The 24,341-nt window shown below is 42.3% G+C and overlaps 1 protein-coding gene across 1 annotated transcript in view; it reads right to left on the bottom strand.

Moving 5' to 3' along the window:
* Positions 1-371: 371 nt before the first annotated feature.
* The window catches only part of PREX1 (phosphatidylinositol-3,4,5-trisphosphate dependent Rac exchange factor 1), a 774,514-nt gene continuing 750,544 nt past the window's right edge, over positions 372-24,341 (bottom strand). The window contains exons 34-41 of the mRNA XM_078651860.1: positions 22,005-22,104; positions 20,903-21,046; positions 19,895-20,012; positions 17,208-17,265; positions 16,612-16,799; positions 12,333-12,435; positions 3,550-3,617; positions 372-2,296 (exon numbers count right to left, since the gene is read on the bottom strand). Coding sequence (XP_078507986.1) covers positions 2,254-2,296; positions 3,550-3,617; positions 12,333-12,435; positions 16,612-16,799; positions 17,208-17,265; positions 19,895-20,012; positions 20,903-21,046; positions 22,005-22,104 — 822 coding nt within the window. The 3' untranslated portion in view covers positions 372-2,253. The remainder of the gene's footprint in view (positions 2,297-3,549; positions 3,618-12,332; positions 12,436-16,611; positions 16,800-17,207; positions 17,266-19,894; positions 20,013-20,902; positions 21,047-22,004; positions 22,105-24,341) is intronic.

Below are 24,341 nucleotides of genomic sequence, written 5' to 3'. Positions count from 1 at the left end.
TGCAGGGAATTGAACTAGCTAGTTAGAAACAAGACAATGTACCCCACATTTGAGTGTATATTACAAGTGTCCGCAGTAGGGGTGGTGGATGTTCCATCATCTGACACTGGCAGAATGTCCACCTGAATTTTCCCCAGTAAGGTGGTTTACCTCCCAGAGGCAGCATTTTGGTGGAGAAACCTCAGTACAGACCTCTATGCAGCACAACTGCATGACCGAAATGTTCTACACTGCTAAATGGAAATTCAACCAGAAAAAAACTAAATTATCTTCTAATGTAAAAGGCATTCAATAAAACATTCAATCACACTAACTGAAATGTGTTCTGTAGAATGCAAAACTGGGTTTATGAAAGAAACAAACATGACACATATTAAGATACTATTTATTTACAAAACAAACTGTCCAGAAGTACATTGTGCCGACCTGTTTTGTGAACATGGTTATAATGATCTTCTTGAAAAGATACTGGTGAATATTGTGCTTGTGATAGGTGATGGAGTAATGCCACTCATTTTACGGGTTCACATTAGCGATACAATATAAGCAACCACAGTGTAAACCATCCAACTCCACAAATACCTTTCAACCTTTGTTTGGTAATGCCACCTTCAGAGCTAAAAATGCATATGCCTTTCATTACCGATAAAATCATTCACATCTCTGATGAGAATATGGAATGAAGTCCCAGACATTGCCAGATGTATTGGTGTTTAAGTGGAAGTTAGGAAATGCATTAAAATCTACTAATTCCACCAATGTTGCAAGAGAACACTGACATGATAATAGTGACCAGGCCCCTTTTGAGGAGCACTGGGCTCGAACCAGCAAGTTTGATAACAAAAGCTCTGTCAAATATATGAACTTAACTTACCAAACTGCCTGGTTCCACCAAAGTTGTTTTGCAGTTTAGAATGATGTGGCAACATTGATATGATAAAGGAATGTTTACTTCTTTCCCTCGGGGAAAACATAACATTTTGATAGGGAGATGAATGAACAGGGCTAAGGCACAGTTCATATCAACATTCCTTTTGGTCTGGAACAATAGAAGGTGTAAAGGTTTGAAACTGAAATGGAAATGTAATTACATGGCTAAATTTAATACTGATAAAAATGAATATCTTTCAAAATAAAAAATGCAAATATATACAGAATGTGTTTCCCTTCTCAAACTTCCTATCACAATTTAATAGATTGTATTAAAGAGATTAACTTAAATACTGACGGGTTGTCAATGTTAAATAATGAAATAACTCTTTGTAAACTGGGAATATTCGTATAATTTAAAGAAGGGTGGACGCATTCTGAAAATATAATCTTTAAAATCTGACGTTCAGTTCTGTATAGAATAACTTGATGCAGAACGAGTCCGTGAAGCAAAATAAATAACTATAATTCCAATTTTCTTTCAAGCATGGTTGAACCTTTATATGATTAGACAACAACTACAGTGTTGTCCATTTTCTCTTCAATGCACTGTCTAAAATCCTTCATTTCTTGTCCTCCACCCCCAAATAAAATATCACTGTATTTCCAGAGTACATTTTGATGTATTAGTTCAAATGGTTAGTCTAAAATTGGAATGCCTGGCAAATTGCAATGTCAGCCTGAGGGATTAAGGAATGTAGAGTAGCAAAGACACTAATTCTCACAACGCATAAAAGAAATCTGGAATAAATACTTGAGTTAAAAAATAAATCATGAAAACTTGTGCTATTTAGGATTCCAAAAGTGCAGTTTGAAATATTTTAAGTGGTGTTCATGATCAAATTTGGCTGCCAACTAGATAGATTCAAGACGTGTGCTCTTTCAGGATAAAGATGTTTCTTCCTGCATCGATGATGTTCACCCGTGATGGAAATCCAACAAAGTGTAGTCAACAGCACAGCCACTCAACTAACGTCATGTTGCTCTTCCTTGGCATAACCTTGTCACTGTCCATCAGGCCTTTGGCAGAAGAACAGCTCTGTCCTAGGTCCCAAACATGCAGTCTATGAAATATCAACAACAGACCAAGGTAAGCGCGGAAAATGCCACATTGGTAGGCTTTGAGAAGTTCTAGAAATTGGGTGCCAATTCATCAGCTTTCCTGAGAGAAAGTCCATTGCAAAAACAGCACCATCCCTTTTCTCTGGTCCTCACAGTTCAGTCTGAAACAACAGACGTACTGCCACACAGTGCCAGGGTTATCACAAGGTGGCTTCACTTGCACTGAATGTCCATTACACTCTACGAAGAGTTTTTCTTTTGTTATAGGTCTCCATCAAGTGGGGGCTGGCACAGCTTATAGATCCTAGGCAAAACAGGAATAACATATTACAACACCAAAATGATACATAGTATTTACATATAAACCCTTATTCAAGGAGTGCACAAATAAAACAATGATTTCATAATGGTCAGATACCAAAGAAAAATCTGTACTGTAAGGAATATACTTTAATAACTATCAAAGAGATGATAATGTAGCATTTGGAGATCATACATATTCAGATTACCATTGTCAAGTGTCACATTCTGCATGCACTACCCAATTCAGATACTTGAAATACTACTTTTCTTTGCCCATGTTCGCCTAAGATATTGCTAAGGGCATATTCACTTTTCATAACTATACTGCAGCTTTGGATGATGTCACGCAAGAATTAAAGGGAGCGATCAACGGTGCTGAATGAGGCTGAAAAGTCAGGAAGAAAGAGAACATACATTCTCTTTTTCAGGAAGCCTAGTATTTCCACCCAAATATTTAATCTTATAGTCTTGTGGATGAACTTATTTTAAAGGAGGTGGGAATTGTTCCCAGATCAAATGAGTTCTTGCTTGGAGGCTGGACTGTGGTGTTTGTGTCGATGCAATCAGTTTAATCCAGGCAATACACCAAACATTGATGTTTCAAAACCCACACAATGTTTGTAGATTATATCCCAAAAATGGACACAATGTGTGTACATTATACAACAGATTTTTCAAATCTGAGTTACTTATTTCATTGTCCAGTATTAACACATTCCGTGCTCATGACGAGCTGAGCTCGTCATGCCCGCCATAGCGCTCGCTCACACGCGGAGATAATTCCCTTGCTTTGCAGAACGTTCTGTGGAAACTGGCGTGGTCATGACCAGCTCAGCTCGTCATGAGCACAGCGCCACCGTGCAGCGCGACGAGCCGAGCTTGTCACAAGCACCGTGGCGCTGCACGCGGCCCCGCTCCCCCCAGCGCCGTGGGGGAATTAGCCCCGCGGCGAAGGATTTAAAAAATAAATATCTTGCAAATGTACAAGTAGAAAGTTAAATGAGTGTAATTAATAAAATCACGTGCAACATTGCTCCATTAACTACTTTTATGGCTGACTAACTGCAAGTGACTTGTAAGCACACTTACTAACATTAATTTATGTATTAAAAATTAACGTTAACTATCACTATTACATACTTAATAGGGAACAGCAAGTCCCTTTTGTCAAATCAACATGTAAATCAATTATACCTATTTGCAAAATAAAATGTTCACCCTAATCCTGAATGGGCCTATTATGCATTACCATACCTTGGTGCAGATTCCGGCATTTGATCCATAACTTTCAGGTTTTTAGCAGAGATTTCAACCCTTGGACCCTGAAAAAAAGACAAAATGTGGTTTGGAAACTTGATCAAGTGAGTTTGTTCACCCATGCCAAAATAAGACTACTGGAATCTTTTCTCCACTTAAAATATATTGACATTTAATTAAGCTTAATACACTTCTATGTGGTGGGTAACCCATTATTTAGCATTGACTTCTCAGGAAGCGAGCCCAGTCTGACAACACAAATATCCCTGTCATACTAATATAGTCAAGCAGCACTATGCAAAGAATTAATATGTGCCAAATTAGTTTTACTCCTCTCTTGATCAGCTCAGAGAATTGAATTTCTCTATAACAAGATACACAATTTATCACAATATTCTCTGCAGAGGTGGTGAGGCTTAAAATGTCTATGGTATCTGATAAGGCTACATAAGTGTAACATTTGCATGGAGGATATTCTCCAGCAAAGAATGGTTGCATTTAGACTCACTTGGCATAGGCTCAACCAATACTTCATATTATCTATGCCACCCCTAGGTTACATTAACTGCAGATTTTCTCATCTACTTCTTTTGCCACTAACACTGTTTATGGCTTCAAGCACAGCCGTAAGCGCTTGGGTCTTTTCTTTACCTGCATAATATGTTATGTTATGTTATGTTAATATTTGTTAAAGCGCGACAGCTGCCCCAGCGATGAGGCGTCCCGGCGCTAAGAAGACCGGGTCAGCACATGAGGGAAAGAGGAGGAGAGGGCCAAGGGGACTAGGGGGAGGGGAACAGGTGGGTTTTGACTGCTTTTCGGAAGGCAGTCAAGTTGTCCAAAGAGCGGATGTGCAGAGGAAGGGTGTTCCAGAGTTTGGCTCCCAACGCCTTAAAGGAGCGTCCGCCAGTGCGGGCAAGCCTCGTCGGGGGGACAGTCAGAAGGTGTTGACCTAGCGAGCGAAGGTTGCGTTGTGGCACATAGGGTGTTAAAAGTGGGCGAGTAGTTCTGGGCGTCCAGTTTTAAGTATCTTGAAAATCATAATAAGAATCATAATCGAATAGTGGCTCTGGCTGAGCATCTGCGGGGGAGACCGACTAAGGCTCTTGCCGCAGTGTTCTGCACGCGTTGAAGTTGTGCGATTTCCGCTTTGTTTGCGCCCAGTAGCAGAACATTGGCGTAGTCCAAGCGAGATAGGATTGTGGCTTGGACAATCAGCTGGCGAGTCTTGGGATCGAAGAATCCAAGTATAGGATTGAGGCTCCTTAGCAGGCCCACACAGGTAGCTGCCACTTTTTTTGTGTGGGTCTGGAAGCTAAGTGCAGCGTCCATCCAGACACCAAGGTTTTTGACCAGGGATTTAGGAGGTGGGATAGTGCCTAGTGACGTGGGCCACCAGTGTTCGTTCCAGTAGTGGGTGTTCTTACTGAGGAGCAGCACCTCCATCTTTCCTGCGTTAAGCTGCAGGCAGTTGTCCGTCATCCATTGGGCTACGGCAGCTAGACCATCTTTAAATCTTGAGGCCGTGGTGGAAGGGCCTTCAGTGAGAGTGATGGCTAGTTGCGTGTCGTCTGGGTAAGACACTAAGGAGAGATCCCATGCTTTAGCCACTACAGCGAGTGGTTGTACATATAGGTTAAAAAGAGATGGGCTGAGGGCAGAGCCAAGGGGGACACCCTGTCCAATGGGATGGGGCTGGGAGAGAAAAGGAAGAGCAGACACCCTAAATGATCTGTCTCTTAGGAAGGAGCGAAACCACTCCAGGGCAAGACCTGAGATTCCTACATTGGCCAGACGATCTAGAAGAATGTTATGGGAAACCGTGTCAAAGGCTACGCTGAGGTCTAACAGGATCAGCGCAGCACTCTGACCGGCGTCTAGTATCGTCCGTATGTCAGCATTGCGAACCCCTCCATACTTACATCATGCAATACATACATACTTACTCAACTTGTGAAAGGTACAAGACATAGCTGTCTGAACATTCTCTGTACACTGTTTTTATCAATACCACTTTTTGGAAAAACGTCAACTGTGCCACTACCTGTTAGATTACATATGTGATTTTAAATCACTTCCTACCATGTTCAGCATCATGTGCACATAGTGTGAGTATACTGAATATTATATAAGCAATATGTCTTTCACGAGCACTATCAGTTCTGTGTTCCACAACCTAGCATTAACAGTTGAAGTGTTACATTATGGTCACAGTCTTCCTGTATTTTGAGGATGTGAACTTCATGTGTGCCGTGAGCATATGCTTCTATCGCACTCCGAATGTCACAGCATACTGCCATAATTAACTGTGTGTAGCATAGTTCTTGGACATATACAGTCTGCTGTCTCTTCTCATGCACACAATCAGCTTCAAGCACTATATTTGATCATAGCTGTAATGTTATCAATGTCATTGGCGATGTCACAAGTTTATTTCTACCGAATTTCTGGGGTTTTGGTAAGCATATGTTAACACGCTTGGACAAATATCGAAACTTACATTTAACACATTTTTTCTGGGGTTTTCATGATATACTTTGATACAATTCCAAGAATACATAAGTCACTATTCATAGCCTTGCACCATCCACAGCTACAAATGGCCACAGGACCTGATCAATCGCCATGTCCTGTGCTCAACTTTTTCATGTTCATACATTACATGGATTGAATACAGGATGTTGGAGTTATGGGGTGTTCAGGAAGGTCTTCCCCTGGATTCCTCTCTCCGCCAGGAAAACCCTTATCCAGTCACTCCTGGTGAGTCCACTTGATTACGGCAACTCATTGCGCGTGGGAATAAGGGAAGATCTACTGCCCAAACTACAGGTGGTGCAGAACAAGGCAGCCGGCCTTGCTATCAACAAACCGGCGCAGACGACTTCTGCCCCCCTTTTGAGCCAGCTTCACTGGCTCCCGGTTAGGAAGCGAGCTATCTTTGAGATGCTCTGTATGGTCTTTAGAGCACTACAGGGAAAAGGACCCGCCTACCTTAAAAATAAACTCATTTTGTACCAACCGGTCTGACAGCTAAGATCAAGTTACTACAATCTCCTGTGCATCCAAAGAATACACAGGGTTAAGATGGGGGCGGGGGGGGAAGCCTTCTCCCATCTGGCTGCCAGTCACTGAAATAGTCTGCCACAGAACATTAGGGCCTGCGTGGAGCTAACCAGTTTTAAAAAACTACTTAAGACCTGGCTGTTTTAGATGAGTATGGCCTAGGAACACCCATTTCTCAAAGCACCGAGATAGCCCCCTGGGGATGATTCCCTTGCGCTCTATAAATGAGTAAATAAATAAATACATTGTGCAGGGCTAAACACTCTGCGCGCTCAAAAATGTCAACATGAGGGTTGGGCTTTAGATTTGGCTGACGGGAAAGCCCTTACGTCTACCCCTGCTATGCTAAGCCTTGAACTGTGTGATTTCTTGATATACAAGTGGTCCTACAGCCCAGGCTACCTTCTATTTAATAGATTACAATTACAAGATCATTCGAAAAGACTGCACCGTCCAAACAGGAGGAGTCATCGCCATCGTCCATAAGAACACCATCCGAATCACGACCAGCTCCGACGACAACCTCGCGCCTGCCGAACACCTTCACTTCCAGATCCACATCGACCCCAGGACCACATTGAGAGGCACCCTCATCTACAGACCACCAAGAACCCGCACACAATTCACCGAAGACATCACTGACTTCATCAGCCCACATGCCCTCACTTCCGAGAACTACATCCTACTGGGAGACCTCAACTTCCACCTGGAAAAGAAAATTGACAGCAACACCACCACCCTCCTGGACAACCTGGCCAATCTCGGACTCAAACAACTTGTGGACACCCCCACCCACTTAGCCGGACACACTCGACCCTATCTTCACCTCCAGCAAACACATCTTCTTCGACCACACCTCAGCTCTTCATTGGACGGACCACAGCTGCGTCCACTTCAGCTACAAGAAGACCACGACTCACAACCCCCCACAACCTATTCCTCGAAGAAACTGGAATAAAATCACCGCCGACCAACTCACCACATCGCTTATCCAAAACCCTCCTACCATTTCATCGGACCCAAACCAAGCCGCCACAAAACTCACACAATGGATCACCCACAGCGCTGACGAATTAGCACCCTTGAAAAACCACCAGATCAAACAAGGTAACAAAAAGGCCCTCTGGTTCAACGATGACCTCAAAAAATCCAAGAAGTTATGTCGCACCCTCGAGAAAACCTGGAGAAAAACCCCAAACACCGACAACCTGACCACCTTCAAGGACGCCACCCGCAAACACCACCAATTGATCCGATCCACCAAGAAATAAGCATTCAAGGATCGAATCGACAACAACGCCCACAACAGCAAGGAACTTCAACATCGTCAAAGAATTTACCAACCCCACCGCCGGCACCAACGACATCACTCCCTCCCAAGACCTATGCGACTCTTTATCCTCTTTCTTCCACAACAAAATCGCCGACATACATAACAGCTTTGAAAACCAGTCCGAAGAACAGTCCACTCCACCCACATCCGAACCAAAACATCACTCTCACAACCTTTTCACCTGGAACCCAATCACTACTGAAGACACCATCCGCCTGATGAACTCCATTGACTTAGGCACTCCAACCGACCCATGTCCCGACCACATCTTCAACAAAGCAGACTCCATCATCGCACCCCATCTTCGCGATGTCATCAACTGTTCCTTCAACTCCGCTACCTTCCCGGAAAGCTGGAAACATGCCGAACTCAGCGCCCTTCTGAAGAAACCCACAGCAGACCCCTCTGAACTTAAGAACTACGCCCCATCTCACTCCTCCCATTCCCCGCCAAAGTCATTGAGAATGCCGTCAATAATCAACTCGCCGCATTCCTCGAATCCAACAATTCCCTCGACCCCTCACAGTCCGGCTTCCGAGCCAAACAGCACCGAAACCGCCCTCATCGCAGCTACAGACGACATCCGAACGCTACTGGACCACGGAGAAACAGTTGCCCTCATCCTACTTGACCTCTCCGCCGCCTTCGACACAGTCTGTCATAGCACCCTCATACAATGCCTCAGCAACGTCGGAATACAAGGAAAAGCTTTGGACTGGATCATCTCGTTCCTCGCCGGAAGAACCCAAAGAGTCCGCCTCCCCCCATTCAAATCAGAGGCCACCGAAGTCGTCTGCAGCGTACCACAGGATCATCTCTCAGTCCCACCCTCTTCAACGTTTACATGAGTCCCCTCGCATCCATCGCGTGACAACACAACCTCAACATCATCTCCTACGCAGACGACACCCAGCTGATCCTCTCCCTCACCAAAGACCCAAACACCGCCAAAACCAATCTACATGAAGGAATGAAAGAAGTAGCCGAATGGATGAAAAACAGCAGTCTAAAACTAAACTCCGACAAAACAGAAGTCCTCATCTTAGGACCTTCCCCCTCTGCCTGGGACGACTCACGGTGGCCACCGGCCCTGGGTACAGCACCCATACCTACAGATCACGCACGTAACCTGGGCTTCATCCTAGACTCCTCCCTCTCGATGACCAGACAAGTCAATGCAGTCTCATCTTCATGCTTCAACATCCTACGCATGCTCAAAAAAATCTTCCGTTGGATCCCCACCGAAACAAGAAAGACAGTCACCCATGCACTGGTCACCAGCCGACTAGATTATGGGAATACCCTTTACGCCGGAACCACAGCCAAACTTCAGAAAAAACTCCAACGCATCCAAAACGCCTCTCGAAAAACAGGAGAGGGGCCCTGAATCTAGAGTAAATATCAAGGAGGGGAACAAACCGCCAGGGCGAGAAAACTAGCATGTAAAACATGAAAAGGGTGTTCCCTAAATACCAGGAGAACAAAATTCTATTTTCACTTTCAACCAACCCACACAATCACAACAGAAGTAAATTTATTCAAAAAATGTTTTGTTTTATTTTTTTATTTATCCAAAACGCCTCTGCCAGACTCATTCTGGACATCCCCCGTCAAGCTCACATTTCCAGTCACCTGAAGGAACTCCACTGGCTCCCCGTCAACAAGAGAATAACGTTCCGTCTCCTCACCCACGCACACAAGGCCCTCTACGACCTAGGACCCGAATGCCTCAACACTCGACTGTCCTTCTACAAACCCACCCGCCAATTACGATCTTCCAGTCAAGCCCTTGCTGCAATCCCGCGCATCCACAGATCCACCATGGGAGGAAGATCCTTCTCCTACTTAGCGGCCAAAACCTGGAATTCTCTCCCCACTCACCTTCGCCTTACTCAGAACCATGCCACCTTCAGAAAGCAGCTAAAAACCTGGCTATTCGATAAATAATGCGCCCACCATCCCTCAAGCGCCTTGAGACCCTCTGGGTGAGTAGTGCGCTATACAAATACCTGAACTTGAACTTGAACTATTTATGATCTATAAACTAGCAATCATGTATTACAATAAGAGGTCATATTTCAAAATTATTAGAAATAAGGAAGCTTATACAAAATTGGGATATATGAAGAGGGAAGACAATAAGGGAGCAGTTCTGATTTTCCTCAGTATAGGAGGTTCAGACAAGAACTGTTTTGAAGGGGAAGGCAGTTTCCTCTTCATGGTTTTTCTTGTTTTGTGTTTTTAATTAGTTTAGCTTTTTTTCCTTCAAAACCTTTTAAGGAAGATGTCTGCTAGCTTGCATTCTGTCGGAAAGAGGTCCAAGAGAAATATTATGAAAAGTAACTCAGGTTAAGCCCAGTTACTTAAACTAATGTTTACAACTCTTAAAGTGTTTGTCTCACTTTAAAACAATTTTCAAATTTTGTTCATTGTACCATACATGTGCCTTGCAGTGTACACAGTCGTCTCTCCCTCTCTCTCTCTCTCGCGCAATGACTTCTTACAGTGTTGGATGGTGGGATTCTTCTTCCATTACGTATTAAAAAAATGAATATGCTTTGTTTTTAAATTTCACAAACTTACGCAGAGTGCTTTGAAAGTAAAATATTTATGCACGCTTGAAGTTCCAAAATAATATTGCCCCGAATTCCCTCGTATGAGTACTTAACCATATTATTTACAAGTGACTGTGGTCCATTGAGTCTCTTCATACCTGTTGGGAAAGTATAATCATTCCATGCAATGGACTCATTTGCCTGTTTCTTTGGTGGGTTTTTTGTCTGCTCAACGAGGGAACAACTGTCTTCTGGTGTATGTTTCTCTGTTGGTCCTTTAGATGTAATCCTTTGTTATGCTGAAGGGATCTGCTCTTCTATAAACAAGGTCAGCCACCTTCTTCTGCAGTTTAAGTTGATGATGCCACTCTGTCCTTTTCACAGGTCAGAAAGAAGTACATTTAAATGTACTGAGAACCCTATGCATAAGTAGTTGCCTTTGCACAAGGGGCAGTGCATTTATAATTATCACCAATGAAATTCTTTATTGTTTTTAAGTTTTCTTATAAAACAATGGTGCTCTGCAAAGTTTGGATATGTGCTTCTGGGTCGATAGGGCATGAAACCTTTGGGAAATCTTTTCTTTTAGCTGTGAATAGTGTTTGATGGCCACATGCACCTGCCAATCGCTACACAGTCTTCAGTTCATTTTCTTTTCATTTGTGGTCTTGTTTGCGGTTCAAGGGCATTTCTTTGTGGAGATCACGGGTTTTGCCAAATCACCACGATTGTTCATGAAAGGGAGTCCCGTCCACAACAATCAGAGGAAGCAGCAACTTCCTGAACAATCCATAGATTTCTTTTATGCATGTGGGGGGAACTTACTGCTTTTGACCCGAAAAGTTACCATATGCAGGTGCAGATATCCTAAAAATTAGTATTAAACTTTGAGTCCAGCTTTAACCATGGACTATCAGGGAGATACAGTTTAAGAACCACAAGCATTGCAAGAACCTCCAAGCATGAGAAAGGAGTTGCCATCTACCTCCACTACAGCTGCACCACTTACTCCATCTTGAATGATGCTGTGCCACTAAATATACTGATAAAAAAGAAGATACCATGGCAAGCTTTGCCAGTATGTAGCACACTACTGCATGGTATTTGCCAAATATAAAACCTGTGAAGAACAGAACAGCAACATCCGTCCCAGCTCCTGGCTGCAAACATTAATCTCTGCAAACCTTTTATTTTTTAGGCCTTCTTTCTACTCTTCCGTTTTTAAAGCTTTACATTTTATTTTATCTGTTCTAAAAAAAAAATGTAAAAAAACATAGTAGAATCAAAATAAATGACTTTTTAGTGCAACTTTTCTTGTCCAAGAAGAGAACGCTAAATTTGTAAGTGGAAGTTTAACTCCACCAAGTTTTATACAGGGCACCCACATACTCTCTGCTTGAATGCACTTTAAAATATATATATATAAATAAATGAATATATTTTCCTTTCAAATGATCCAATTTAATACAGAAAATGGTATCTGAAGCAATAAGCATGACAAATCAATAGTAGCCGTGGATAAACGAAGACGCAAATTTAAGTATACACAACTTAAAAAAATAAAGAACATTGTCAAGAAAAGATACTACAGACATTTGAGGGAAAAAAGAACAAGGTGATTTCTACCATGTTTTCCTTCTGAAACCAAACTTGCTATTAAATATCTTTATAACAAGAGTGCACATTGTTATACAGCTATCGTTGTTCATTAGACGCGATGTGAAAATGACGACGACAGCCATTTTAAAAGCAAACACATTCTAAAAATACGAGAACGTGATTTTAATCCAGCGTTGGCTCCCAAAGCACTACGACAATATTGCATATACCTGCTTTCTCATGATGTCCGTGGCCTGCATAATGCATTTTGGTAATAAACCATGACTTCGTGCTAGCACGGCTGCTTGCTCCAGGGATACACTCAACGTACTCCTAGAAAAGAGATATGTACATGCGATCATCACTAAAATCACAACAAGCCGGACATCAGACATGAGTCCCTTTAAAATGAACATAAGTTATACAATGGAATGCAAATGTTTGTGGCACTATAAACAATTACAAGTATCCAGGGAGACTTGGGAGCAGTAATCATATTGGCATGATTCAAGCCAAGAGCAATGATTTGTGGTCTGTCTGTTGCTAGTGATGGCAAACTCACTGGTTTCAGAAAAACTTCTCAAGAGAAGGACACAGGAAGGCATCTAGCCACCATCTCATGGATTTGCCGCAGCAGTGGCATTCGATTTTAAAACCTGGTGAATCAGTGAGTGCAATAGGGTAACATCCATCTACAACACAACTCCCGGTCCAGCCTCTCTGCATTCACATTGGTTGACCTAGAGCGCAGGCATATAGTGTAAATTAATAAAGGGCACAGAATGTGAGATGGCATGATGAAGGCTTCAAACTCCTGATGCTCATCCAGTGGACCACATCTCATGAGCACACCACCTTCAACTCGTAAAATCTGATCATGAGCCTAACACTGGGTATTTTATTTTGGTTCCTTTTGCTTTTAACTCCTCCCCGCAATGCGAAGTCTTAAAATTCATGCAGCATAATCTATCATACAATACAGGAAACAACACAGTTATCTATAACTCGCCAAATTGGAAAAATAAAATAATCCAGACACAGTTTTAGCACCTCCTTGATAATCTCCTCGTGGTGCGCCTACACTGCAATAGTTGCAAAGTCTAAACCCCCAAAACTGCCACAATATAACTGTGGATGAGGCTAAACTCCAATCACTGACTGTCGTAATTCTAAATGACTGAGGGAATGCAGTGAGTGACTGCAGGGTACACTACACCCCAACAGCTGAATACTTGTGAGTGATTACGTTATGTTATGTTATATATTCTTGTATAGCGCGCAGCTGCCCCAGCTAAGGGGCGTCCCGGCGCTTTGAGAAGCAGGAAAATCGGCCGCTGCAGGAATGGAATCGCGGCTGTAACATAACAAAGCAGTCTAGCGAAAAAGATGGGCGACTTTATACCCTTAGTACTTGACTGTGGGTGAATAGCTAGGGCCAACTATAAATCTCTTATAGCCAACTACCCCCAGCAGCAGATTGTGGATAAACTTAAGGCCCAATATCTTTCTGTGAATAAGTAGTTGTGGAGAAGGACTGATCCTCAATAGCGGAATATTTGTGACTTCGGGTAAGGCTAAACACAAACAGCGGACTAGGGGGCACATGCATCATTGTACGATTTTGCGATTCTTAATTTGCGAAAATTACCGAATCGCAAATTAAGAATTGCAAAATGGTATGCATCATTTTTTTCACTATTTATTTGCGATTCGGTAAAAATCGGAATTTTTACCGAATCTCAAATAAATAGCGAAATCCAAAGTGCATTTTCGCAATTCCCATTGATTCCTATGGGCCGAAAGGCCCTTAGGAGTCAATGGGAAGGCATTTAAGAATTCGCAATTTGTTGATGCATTCCATGGGTGCAGGGGGGGGGTCCAAAGGACCCCCCCCCTGCATCCCTGAAATGTATTTGAAAGTGCATGTTTCACACACACATGTCCTAAGGACATATGTGTCTGTAACATGACAGTTAAAAAAATTCATTTTTTTCCTTTTTGAAAGATTTTCGCAAATTAAGACGAGGGTCAACCTCTTGTTAATTTGCACTTCCTATTTCTTAATTCGCATTTTTTTTAAAATTGATGCATTGCATTTAAGGAATCGCACAAATGCGATTCCTTAAATGCATTCGCATTTTTTAGAAATGCAAAAAAATGCAAATTAAGAACAAAAGTTTGATGCATTCCAAAAATGGTTTTTGCATTCGCAAACGGCCGATTTTTCCGATTCGCACCGTTTGCGAATGCAAAAACCAATGATGCATGTGCCCCTAGGTGAGTGATTATCCTCCAATAGCTGAATATAGGTGAAGATGAAACCCCAATAGCTGGCTGTGGGAGACTGTGGGTTAGGTTATACTATAACATTTGACAGCGATATGGGCATGGAGTTAAGGGAAGGGGACTGGTCATCTATATTGAGTAAATGCAAGAGAGTTACATGTAATGCAAGACTAAAACGTATACATTATAAATGCATACATAGGGATTACGTCACACCACAGTAGCTGCACAGACTAGATTCTTTCAGATCAGAACAGTGCCCCAAAAGCAGAATAACAGAAGGAACCTATATTCACATGTGGTGGCCATGTCCAGGTGTGAGTGCTTTTTGGGGTGAAGTAATCAGACTTTAGGAATACCAACCGAATTGTAAATATAGCCAATGATACAGATGTGCTTACTGGGACTAACCGCCCATAATAAACACACTAAATGTGTGGTGAAGGTATTGGTACTAGGCTTAACTGTGGCAAAGAAATGTATAGCACTAAGATGGATGTCCAAACGACTGCCCACACGAAAGAAATGGTTATGGAAGTTTGCGAGGGGGGTACGAGCTGAATGTGGGGCATGCCACAGGTTGGTTTACAACAGAGTGGAAAACAAGAGGGGGAGAGTAGAGGTGTCTCAGATAGAATCTACCTCCTGTACCGCGGCATGGAGGCTCAATAATGGAGTGTGTACCAGCGGTAATTGGCCGTCTGAGAAACTGCACCTCTGATGCCAAGCTCATGGGGCACTATCACGTATAACAAATAGACCAAATTTGGTTATTTTTTCATGTAAGGGCTCATTCAAGCCTTTAAAACAAACAGACTAGCCGATTTTTGCTAGCCTGTTTTAGGAAAGTAGGCATATGACACAGATTATCATCTTTCTAGAGTGTAGTAGGGATCAACATAGGTCCTGATGAGTAAAGCAGTGGGCACTGCTTACGAAACTTGTCGAGTAAATATCCCTACCACAACCCCATTTTAACATTCTCAGCTAGAGAAGTGAATACATTGTTTTTTCTACTAGCCAGGGAATTTTTAAACATCTTAATTCTTGCACATATTTTCACCCCTACCACTCACTTTCTTCACAACACACATAGCCTGACTCCATAAACAACAAGTGCTCCCGCATAGTTCGCAGGTGGAAGCACGCCCGCCCCGTAGAGGGACGGGAAGACCCCCATGATGAAGCATGACACTATGGGATTCATAGTGTGTGAGGAGTATTTTAAAAACACATAGTGCTTCCCTTGTCATCAACAAGGTTTAGCAATACCACTGTTTTTTCACCGTTTATTTAATTTTAAAAAAACTAAACAATTTATAGAATCTTATTGATTATAAAAAATTACAACAGAGTGGAACAGGGAGGAAGAATGGAATGGGACTTAGTAGAAGTCCGGATTCAACAGGAAATGGGAGACCCTGAATCGGGACAAGATGTGGAGAGGACAGTTGATTAATAGTCTTTAGATATGTCATTGATGCTGAGCTACTGTAATTTGACGCAATAATACCAATTATGCTGTATAAGGGATCCAATGTTATGTACGGAATTATATTTATTTGCACATGGTGTGACTCTTAGCACTTTCCTTGTTTAGGGGTGTGGGAGGGGTGTGGGACAAGTTAATGAGCTGTAATGTTATTTTTTTTCTAAAATCAATCAATTTAATTAAAAAATATTGGACTGTGTGAATGATTGCTGGTGACTAGAAATGACCAATAGCTAATTGTTGGTGTGGCTCAACCACCAACCACAGCCTCAACAAAATTAGTAGAAATCATGCTGCAAAAGTCTTGGGTGTCCAGCAAACTCTTGTTTAGTTCCATATGTGGTATATATGATGAAGGACTGATGTTCATAATATAGAAGTCCATCGTGTAAAGAACAAGGCTAAGAGACTGTGAAACAAGCAACTGCATGGTGAGACACTCTTAGATCTTTTTAAGGCATTGCAGGAGGAGTGTGTGGTTGGCAGCAGATTGGTCAACCGAGATACTAAAGATGGTCAGCATGGGTGTCCTTGGTTATCTGGTAATAAAAGTGTCACTCATACTGGACTTCTGCAAAGCATACCTAGGGTTTTAATGACAACAAACCACACTAAGCCGATGTGTCTTATTTGAAAAAACTAAAGAGCTATGGGAATCCCACTTTTAATCAGAAAACTCAAAGAAAACAGCAAAGGTGTGCCAACAAGAATCAACAATGGCAGCATCTTACCTCTGCATTCCTGTGCCGCACATTACAATCTGACAGGATCCGAGACGATAACAAAGTTCTGAAGAAATGGGTAAGAGTCCAGCTCCCGAAATATTACTACTGGAGACACCAGTCACAGGGTTTTTTATATTTATGTAGGACTTCAAGAGTCTGCAGAGCTCATCCATTGCATTTATGGGGCGAATAAGCTATAAAGTAACGAATCAAAACATAGATTTCACTTTCAATTTGATGCCAAACATGGTAATGTGAAGACAGAGCTAAATAGATTTACATAAATTAGGTATTTATCAAGTTTCTCTAAAGCTAAAAGTGTAAAGTACCCCTAACAAAAGCACACATTTCCCTGAATCCTTGGAGCATTCACTTGCCGTGACATCTTGAAACAAATCACATTCTCAGTGGGTGGTATGTTCTAATAGCCGTATAGCCCTTCTGCCTCTGGTTATAACGATTGGTAAAGTCCCTCCTCCTCGTTATAGGCTATCGCCTGTGGCTCGGGCCTACAACTCGTTTCAGGGCCTTTAATAACCGGTACAGTATAGTCCTTGCCAGCAGGATATAGGGCTATATTATGGTGTACAGACTGAACATACCTGATCAATTTTTACAGCTGTTGTATTGGAATCCGTCGATTTCTCAAGGTAAAATGTCCTACAAACAAAAGAATTGCTATGTCAATGTGATGACAGCTTGAGGGAGATCATTTTTTTACATTCAGTTAGAAAATGTTACAAAACTTTAAAGTACGAGTTTCAGTGATGATTGCCCTGCCACTGATGTGCTACTTCTGCTTTGATTACTTATTGCGCAAGTCCCATCAGTGATAGTTCAACATTCATGAATTATGACAAATCCTGCTTTTTCTTAATTCAGACTTAATCATTGTGCCCCTATAGGGAACTCAGGAATCCATGTTCTGAAAATACCCTTTTTTGGATAATGATTTGAAAAGGTGCAGTTGTTTTCTTGATAATTACTTTAGATATATGACTTGGCATTATTAAAAGTTAAATGTTGTAATTTAGCAGGTACAATACATCAAAAATATGGTACCCATGTAGACACTTTATTGATTTGTGCAAAGAGTCCAACTAACTGCTGATTTGTTAGAATACGATATTAAAATTACCATATGTTATTTTTCTTTATATTTAACAACTGAGTATGGGGTGGTGTCACTTTGGTGTACACAGACAGCAGGATTTGTTTTAGGAATTATGCTTATGTGGTCCTCATTAAAATTACAACTTTTGTGATACATACACAGTATATAATTCTGGCTTAGGGATTAGTATATGGAGAGGCTGTTTGACTCAAATTAGAATTTACCTTTTTTTTATAAATATTTATTTAATGTGTTCATTACTAATTGAAAACAACCACATACACATGGCATCTGTTAAATAAACGATTCAACATTCATAATTAAAAATACACTAAAATATCCAGAATAACAATATTTTTGTGTTAACTTAACTGCAACTTATAATAACGTACAAAGATCCTCTGCTACCAATTTCGGAATTAGTCCTTACAAATCAGATCACACATGTACTCCTGTGGGTTTGAAATCTTACTTTGACAAGCACACCTTTTCATAGTGTATTTTGCTAATAAGCTTAATGTAATTTTCTCAAAAAAATAGGAAAAAACTAAATTTTGCCAAAACAGAATTCTGTAGGATGAAATTCAGACTTTGGTTGGTCAATGTCAGACTTTGGTTGGTCAATACTACAAAACCTAAGCCGCACATTTGGGAAGGGCAAAATGCCTGTTGCAAATGCGTAGCCAGATGTTTGTGGCTGCAGATTCAGAATCACAAAGGGGACTAGGTACCTGAGGACAGCTAGGCTGCACGTGCAGATGCTGTGCTTGCATTTTTTCACTTCGCACTGCAAGCAGAGTAAAGTAGTGAGTGACCACTGCTCAGTTATTCATTGGCTCACATTAGCCACATGATGACAAAAAGGACCTACTGATGTCAGCAAGTTCTCACCGCTCTACACCCGCATCGTCAAGGGTAAATCTGGGCAGTGAACTCCGCTCTGCTTGCGGAAATTGTGGAGTTTTCTGCACTCTGCATTGCGCGAAGCTCGTGGAGTTACAAAAAACTCTGCTCCGCTCGCGTTGACAAACTGTCCGTTTGCATTGAGAAAGGTGCCGCCCGAGTAAAAATCTACTTGAGCAGCAGAAAGGAAGCAGCGCCCACTTGCGCTGTGCATGGTGCCATTCGCAATGATTACACAGTGCGGACAAGCACCTGGCACTGAAAATCACCACAAATGGCATTGAGCTCCACGTAGTGCGGCGGAGTGTTTTTTGCACTTTGCCCAGGCTTTGTCAGCGGAGCCACTATCAACAGGCAAGGGTCATTTAAAGTCATGTTACCTTCATGCTGAAATGGAAAGAGACACATAAGGACAATAGTCAAGCATATTTCTTTCGAAGGAAGAACAATGTGCCCTATACCCCTGGCATGCTCTCCCTAGCTCAAAGAGCAAAATCAGAGTGGAGCTAAATTTGCCTATGAAGCAATTTGTGCACACCACCTTCATTGTACAAAAAAAGTGTGTGCACGCACATATGTGTGTGTGTAAAAAGCATTAAGGGCCTGATTATGAGTTCGGCATTCTGGCACAAGGTCCGCCCTGCTGCTGCACGGCCAAAGCTGTGGTCGGGCCACCCGCCAGATCAGGAGTCTTCTCTGGTCTGACGGGCTTTGTTTGGCGTTCCCACGGGGGGTACCTCTTAAAATGGGCACTACAATGGCAACGGCAAAAACTATTCCTGAAAGGCCTGGGCTGTTAAGTTCAGGATGTTTAGGAACTGGTGTGCATGCAGGGGGCACATGTTGTGCCCCCGGTGTGCATCTACATGGCGTGAGGCACCAGGACGCCCTGTAGGAAGGAGGAATCGCAATGAAAACCGTGGCGTGGAGGAAATTTGTAATATGCTTAGCGGGACTGCACGTTCCTGCTTAGCACAATAGTGCCTCAACACCGCAGCAACAGAGCCATGTAACTCATTTTCCTGGCAACTGCAGTGGGGCAATGGCAAGCCGACCACCCTAATTGTAATAAGTTGGCTGGGAGACCGACCCCCGCAAGTCTGGCAGTCCATGGACCGCCAGACTCGTAATCAAGCATTCACTCTGTTGTAGCACTGAACAGGAATCTCTGATCAGGCCAAGATGTACTTGTGACCAACTTATCTGCGGCACTAGAGGAAGCTCAGATACATGTAGGTCCAATTTTCCATGTACAGCAGTAAAGATCTTTACCTGAGCTTGCGGTAGTAGTGTTGCACCTTCTCCAGTGAAACAGCATTAATCTGTTGCTGAAGTTCTTCAAGACACACACCACCATCTGTCTGAGACGGAGCTTCAAAGGATTCCAAAGCTATGGAGAAAAATGGGCAAAGTATTTTTCCATCAGCAACTTTTCCTGTTTGGGTTACAAACTGACGGACATGTAAAGAGCTATTCGTAAGAATTCAACTACTGCATACTCACGTAACATTAATTTCGAAATCTATAGTTAGACCAACGTAAACTGCCATATGTCACACACGCAGGCCCACTTTTATTGACACTGACAACAGAAAGTGATGTAGCCATGTTATTTTTAATAAGTGCAACAATACTCTAGGAACTTTGATATCCGTAGAGTTCAACTAGGAATAATGTTACAGTGATTATGTAACACAGTTTAAACGAGCACTGACAAATCAAATAGGTTTGGCCTTGGCAAGATTGTTTTTCTTATTTTGCAAAGAAAAGCAATTTGTCCCAAAAAAATATATAATTTAAAAATAAAGGAGCTGCACCCCAGCCTTGGCAGTGAAGTGCACCGATATTCCGGCAACTGTGCACGTGTGTTGGGCATAAGCACTAATTCACAAAGCACAACGGCCTATGGATGAAGTTAGCTGGTCTACTGCTCTTGCTGTATGCTGTGATGGGTGGAAGTAAAACATAAATGAGATGTGAACATCTAATGGATGAAAAGAGCTGGCCAAAAGCCTTTGTATGTATACATCAATTGTGCGGTCTCTAGGCCACACCTAAAAACAGACCATGCACCTGCACAGCTCTTCTAGCAGAGACTGTAATAAAGCCCTCTCTATCTCTCCACCACCACCGTCAGAAAATTCCTGACCCTGCCGCTTGATGGCAGTGTAGCATTCAAGATGAGGATTTAAGAGAGATTCATGTAAGAAGTGGTTACTTTGAGACTGTCAATCTATCAACAGAGTCGAGGAAAGATCTCGAAAAGAGCAATCCCAGTACCTTTCGTAAACAACACTGAATGAAGTTTCAAGCTTCCTCCGTTTTGAAACCTGGACGCTAGTTTGGAGAAATGGAAGCTGTCCAGATACAATATGACTTTTAAGGACTGCCGGCTTCCTTCGATGTGATAGAAAACGCTGGTGTCTGTGAAAACAACAATAAAGACACTTAGTTTCACACAAAAAAACTTTCACAATATAAATTTCCACCATTTTGTTTTTACTTTGTGACTCATTCCAGTGGTCCACGCAACATTAAGCAAAGCGCACAATCTCTGATGTATCAGGCGGTACCCGAGGGTGGCATGATATGTAACTGCCAATCCCACCACCCTGCAATAATCAGAGAGCGACAACATGTATCCCCGCAGGAGCAAGAATGAAAACACTGAGGCAGCAAATCAAACTCCTACTTGTCCTTACTTGGGACCATTAACCCCTCCCATGCTCGTGACGGAACCGCTCAGTCACGAGCCTCGGGTGGGCTGTGCTGGTAACGGAGCGTTCCGTCACGGCCCGCTTGGCGCGCCTGCGCAGCGCATTCTATTGAGCGTGCGGGGCCGTGACGGAACCATTCCGTCACAAGCACAGCCCACCCGAGACTCGTGACGGAGCGGTTCCGTCACGAGCATTTGAGCACCGCGCGGCCCCCCCCTCCCCCTAGCGCTGCGGGAGAATTGCTGCTGCAGCGAAGGGATTAAACAAAACAATTGGTTCTGTTGGGAATTTCAATTACTTTTAAATGTTCAAGACACATACAGTTTGCTTGTAACACATATCAACAATTTTAAGAAAGAAGAGGGCATAACACACACCAATTTGAGATTTCAATGATATATTTAGGGAATACAAAATATTCAAGGCTGTCTCAATACATAAATTCAATTGAAAAAAGGGTTTGAGTGACTTGTGGTGAAAAAGTGACATATGCTGATTAGTGATATAGACAGTACACTATATACAAGACAAAAATTAACGTGCAGTCAATAGGGGAGGGTGAAATTTCTGTTTGTCCTTATGATTTTTGCACATATGCTTCAGGGTCCATTGAAAAGTTAAGCTGTGATCATGAGCATTGTGCAGACATATAAGATGCGTCTTACTTGGGACCAGGCTTTCGTCCAGCTGCTTGAAATAGAAGGCCACCTTATCCAGCTCAGAGAGAGTAACGCTGATGTCTTCAAGCATAATGCGCTCTTCTTGCTATGGAAAAAACAATTACACTGGGTCATTTTCAAAAACTGAAATCAAATATTGTACCTTGTTATGTTACCAATCCATTATCAAGCAAGCGTGAAGCACTGATGCTTAACTAAACCAGCCCCAGCACTGCTGATTTTGTTACTGGGGGGCGATATTGCAGCACTGCCAAAAAACAGGCCCCCACTTCTCCAAAACCGACCCCAACCCTTCCAGCCTCCCGGGGCAGCACCTGATGCCCGCTACGGCCAATCCGGCCCTGGGTAATATCAGGGAAACAGAATTACTAGGGGTTACAGGTGGAACCCAGTGGTTTCCCTTAGAAATAAGAAGTTATTGGGGGAAATTATAATTCCGATTCCCTGGTATTCTTTTTATTCTCCCCCCAGAGTTTCCCTGAGAGATTTTAGTGGCTTTCAGAAGCCAAAATCTCTCTGTGAAACTAATCATATCTTTGGTGTTCCAGTGGGTCTCACTATTTCTTACAGATTGAATAAACCATTCTGAATGAGTGGACAAAATATTTGCAGGAAATTCTTAGATTTCAAACCCAAATAAAATCTGGTCTCATTTACCCCCCCTCCCCCCGCCCCCCCAAAAAAAACATTTGAAATATTAATCTTATTCCTACCAAGAATATAAAACAACAAGGTCCAATTTCATTTGGCTCCCTTCCTATATGCATTTCACTGTTGTATTGCATTACAACGCATTCCTATACCATGCATCTATTACAACTGAATGCCTTTCCACACGTTTTTACCACGCATGCCTTTACAATGCAAGGTAGGTATATATAAGTTAAGTGAAAAACCTACTTGATATATGTTTGTGTATGTATGTATGCATACATACATATTACTTAAAATATATTTTTTTTATTGGGGAAGACCCTCCATTTTATTTTAATTATTTTATATTTAATTATTTTCTTAATTTGGGTTGGAAACCCCAACCTTACTACCCTATTACCTTATTCACCCCTAAACCCACCCTTACCACCCTATACCCCTACCTACACCTAAACCCTAAAAAACCCTTACCACCCAAAACCTTTACTCCCCCCTACACCCTAAAAATACCTGTTGGAAATGGCCCTCTCTGCAAGGTGATACCCAAACGTTTTACCTTCCTGCTCCTACTCCTGAAGACACAGCTTTAACACACATGTACAACTAAAAAAATTGCACAGGTCGAACAATGAAAGGAAAAAAAGCATTAGGAAAGTAAAACATTGGCACTGAAATATTCTGTTTTTAGGTGCAGGTGCACATGTAATCAGGCAAAATGCCATCACTCAAAGACCGAGAGAGCTAATATGTTAAGTGGCCTGAGCTCCTGTCCCAGGATGAATCCTCTAGCGGGCAGAAGCAAACTGTGAATGACAACTGAAAATGCAAAGTGAGTGAAGAGATCTCACCCAAAGTGTACATATGTATGTATTTCATATTTTTTTTTTTTGCATGGGGCTGGTGAAACAACTAGAGTTATCTCAAGGCAGTACCTTTCAATTAGGTCTGGGCAGAGTTCCGCGTAGACATAAAAACTCTGTGGAGTTCCACAAGCGGGGAAGTGCGGTGCAAACTGCCATTCGCGCTGATCTTCCTGCAGCTCAGGTAGAAATTCTACCCGAGCGGCAGCTCACGGTCGCCAACTTACTGTTGGTGAGCGGGGGGGAACATTCTCTGCTGCACTACGTGGAGCGGAGTTTTCTGCACTCCGCGAGCTCTGCGGAGTGCAAAGAGCAGAAAAACTTCTCAAACGGAGCGGCGTCCACCGCCCAGGCCTACTTTCAATTGCCCATCTGCGAATTTAAGAACACTTCTGAGGCTCTATAGCTAGAAGTGAGATTTTAAAGACAGCGTGATCTATGCAAATGTTTGACTTCATGGCTTCAACTTTTGTAAGTTTCAGGATTTCTCCTGAACTTAAAACGTTGAAAAAAGGCTTCACGAATGCACATGGGCTATGTTTTATTCAACAAAATTCATAAAATGTACTGAATATGAAGAGCACAGAAATACATTTTTAAGTATCTGGCAAAAACTTTGTGTTAGATATCAAAGCTAAAGTGAGTTCTATGGGTCGCATTGATAGACGGTTGGTAATGGCAAATCTGCCAGCAAGAAGTAATGCAGGAATTTGCACCTTTTACCGCACCTTGACAGATGCATATGTAAAACTATTCAAGAGCATATGAAATGAACATAAGTAGCCCTTTTTCAGTAATTGCAACAAGT

Source organism: Lissotriton helveticus, chromosome 7 (assembly GCF_964261635.1).
Source record: "Lissotriton helveticus chromosome 7, aLisHel1.1, whole genome shotgun sequence".
NCBI lineage: Eukaryota > Metazoa > Chordata > Amphibia > Caudata > Salamandridae > Lissotriton > Lissotriton helveticus.
The sequence above is the reverse complement of the archived record's forward strand: the minus strand, read 5'-3'. Positions and strand labels throughout refer to the sequence as shown.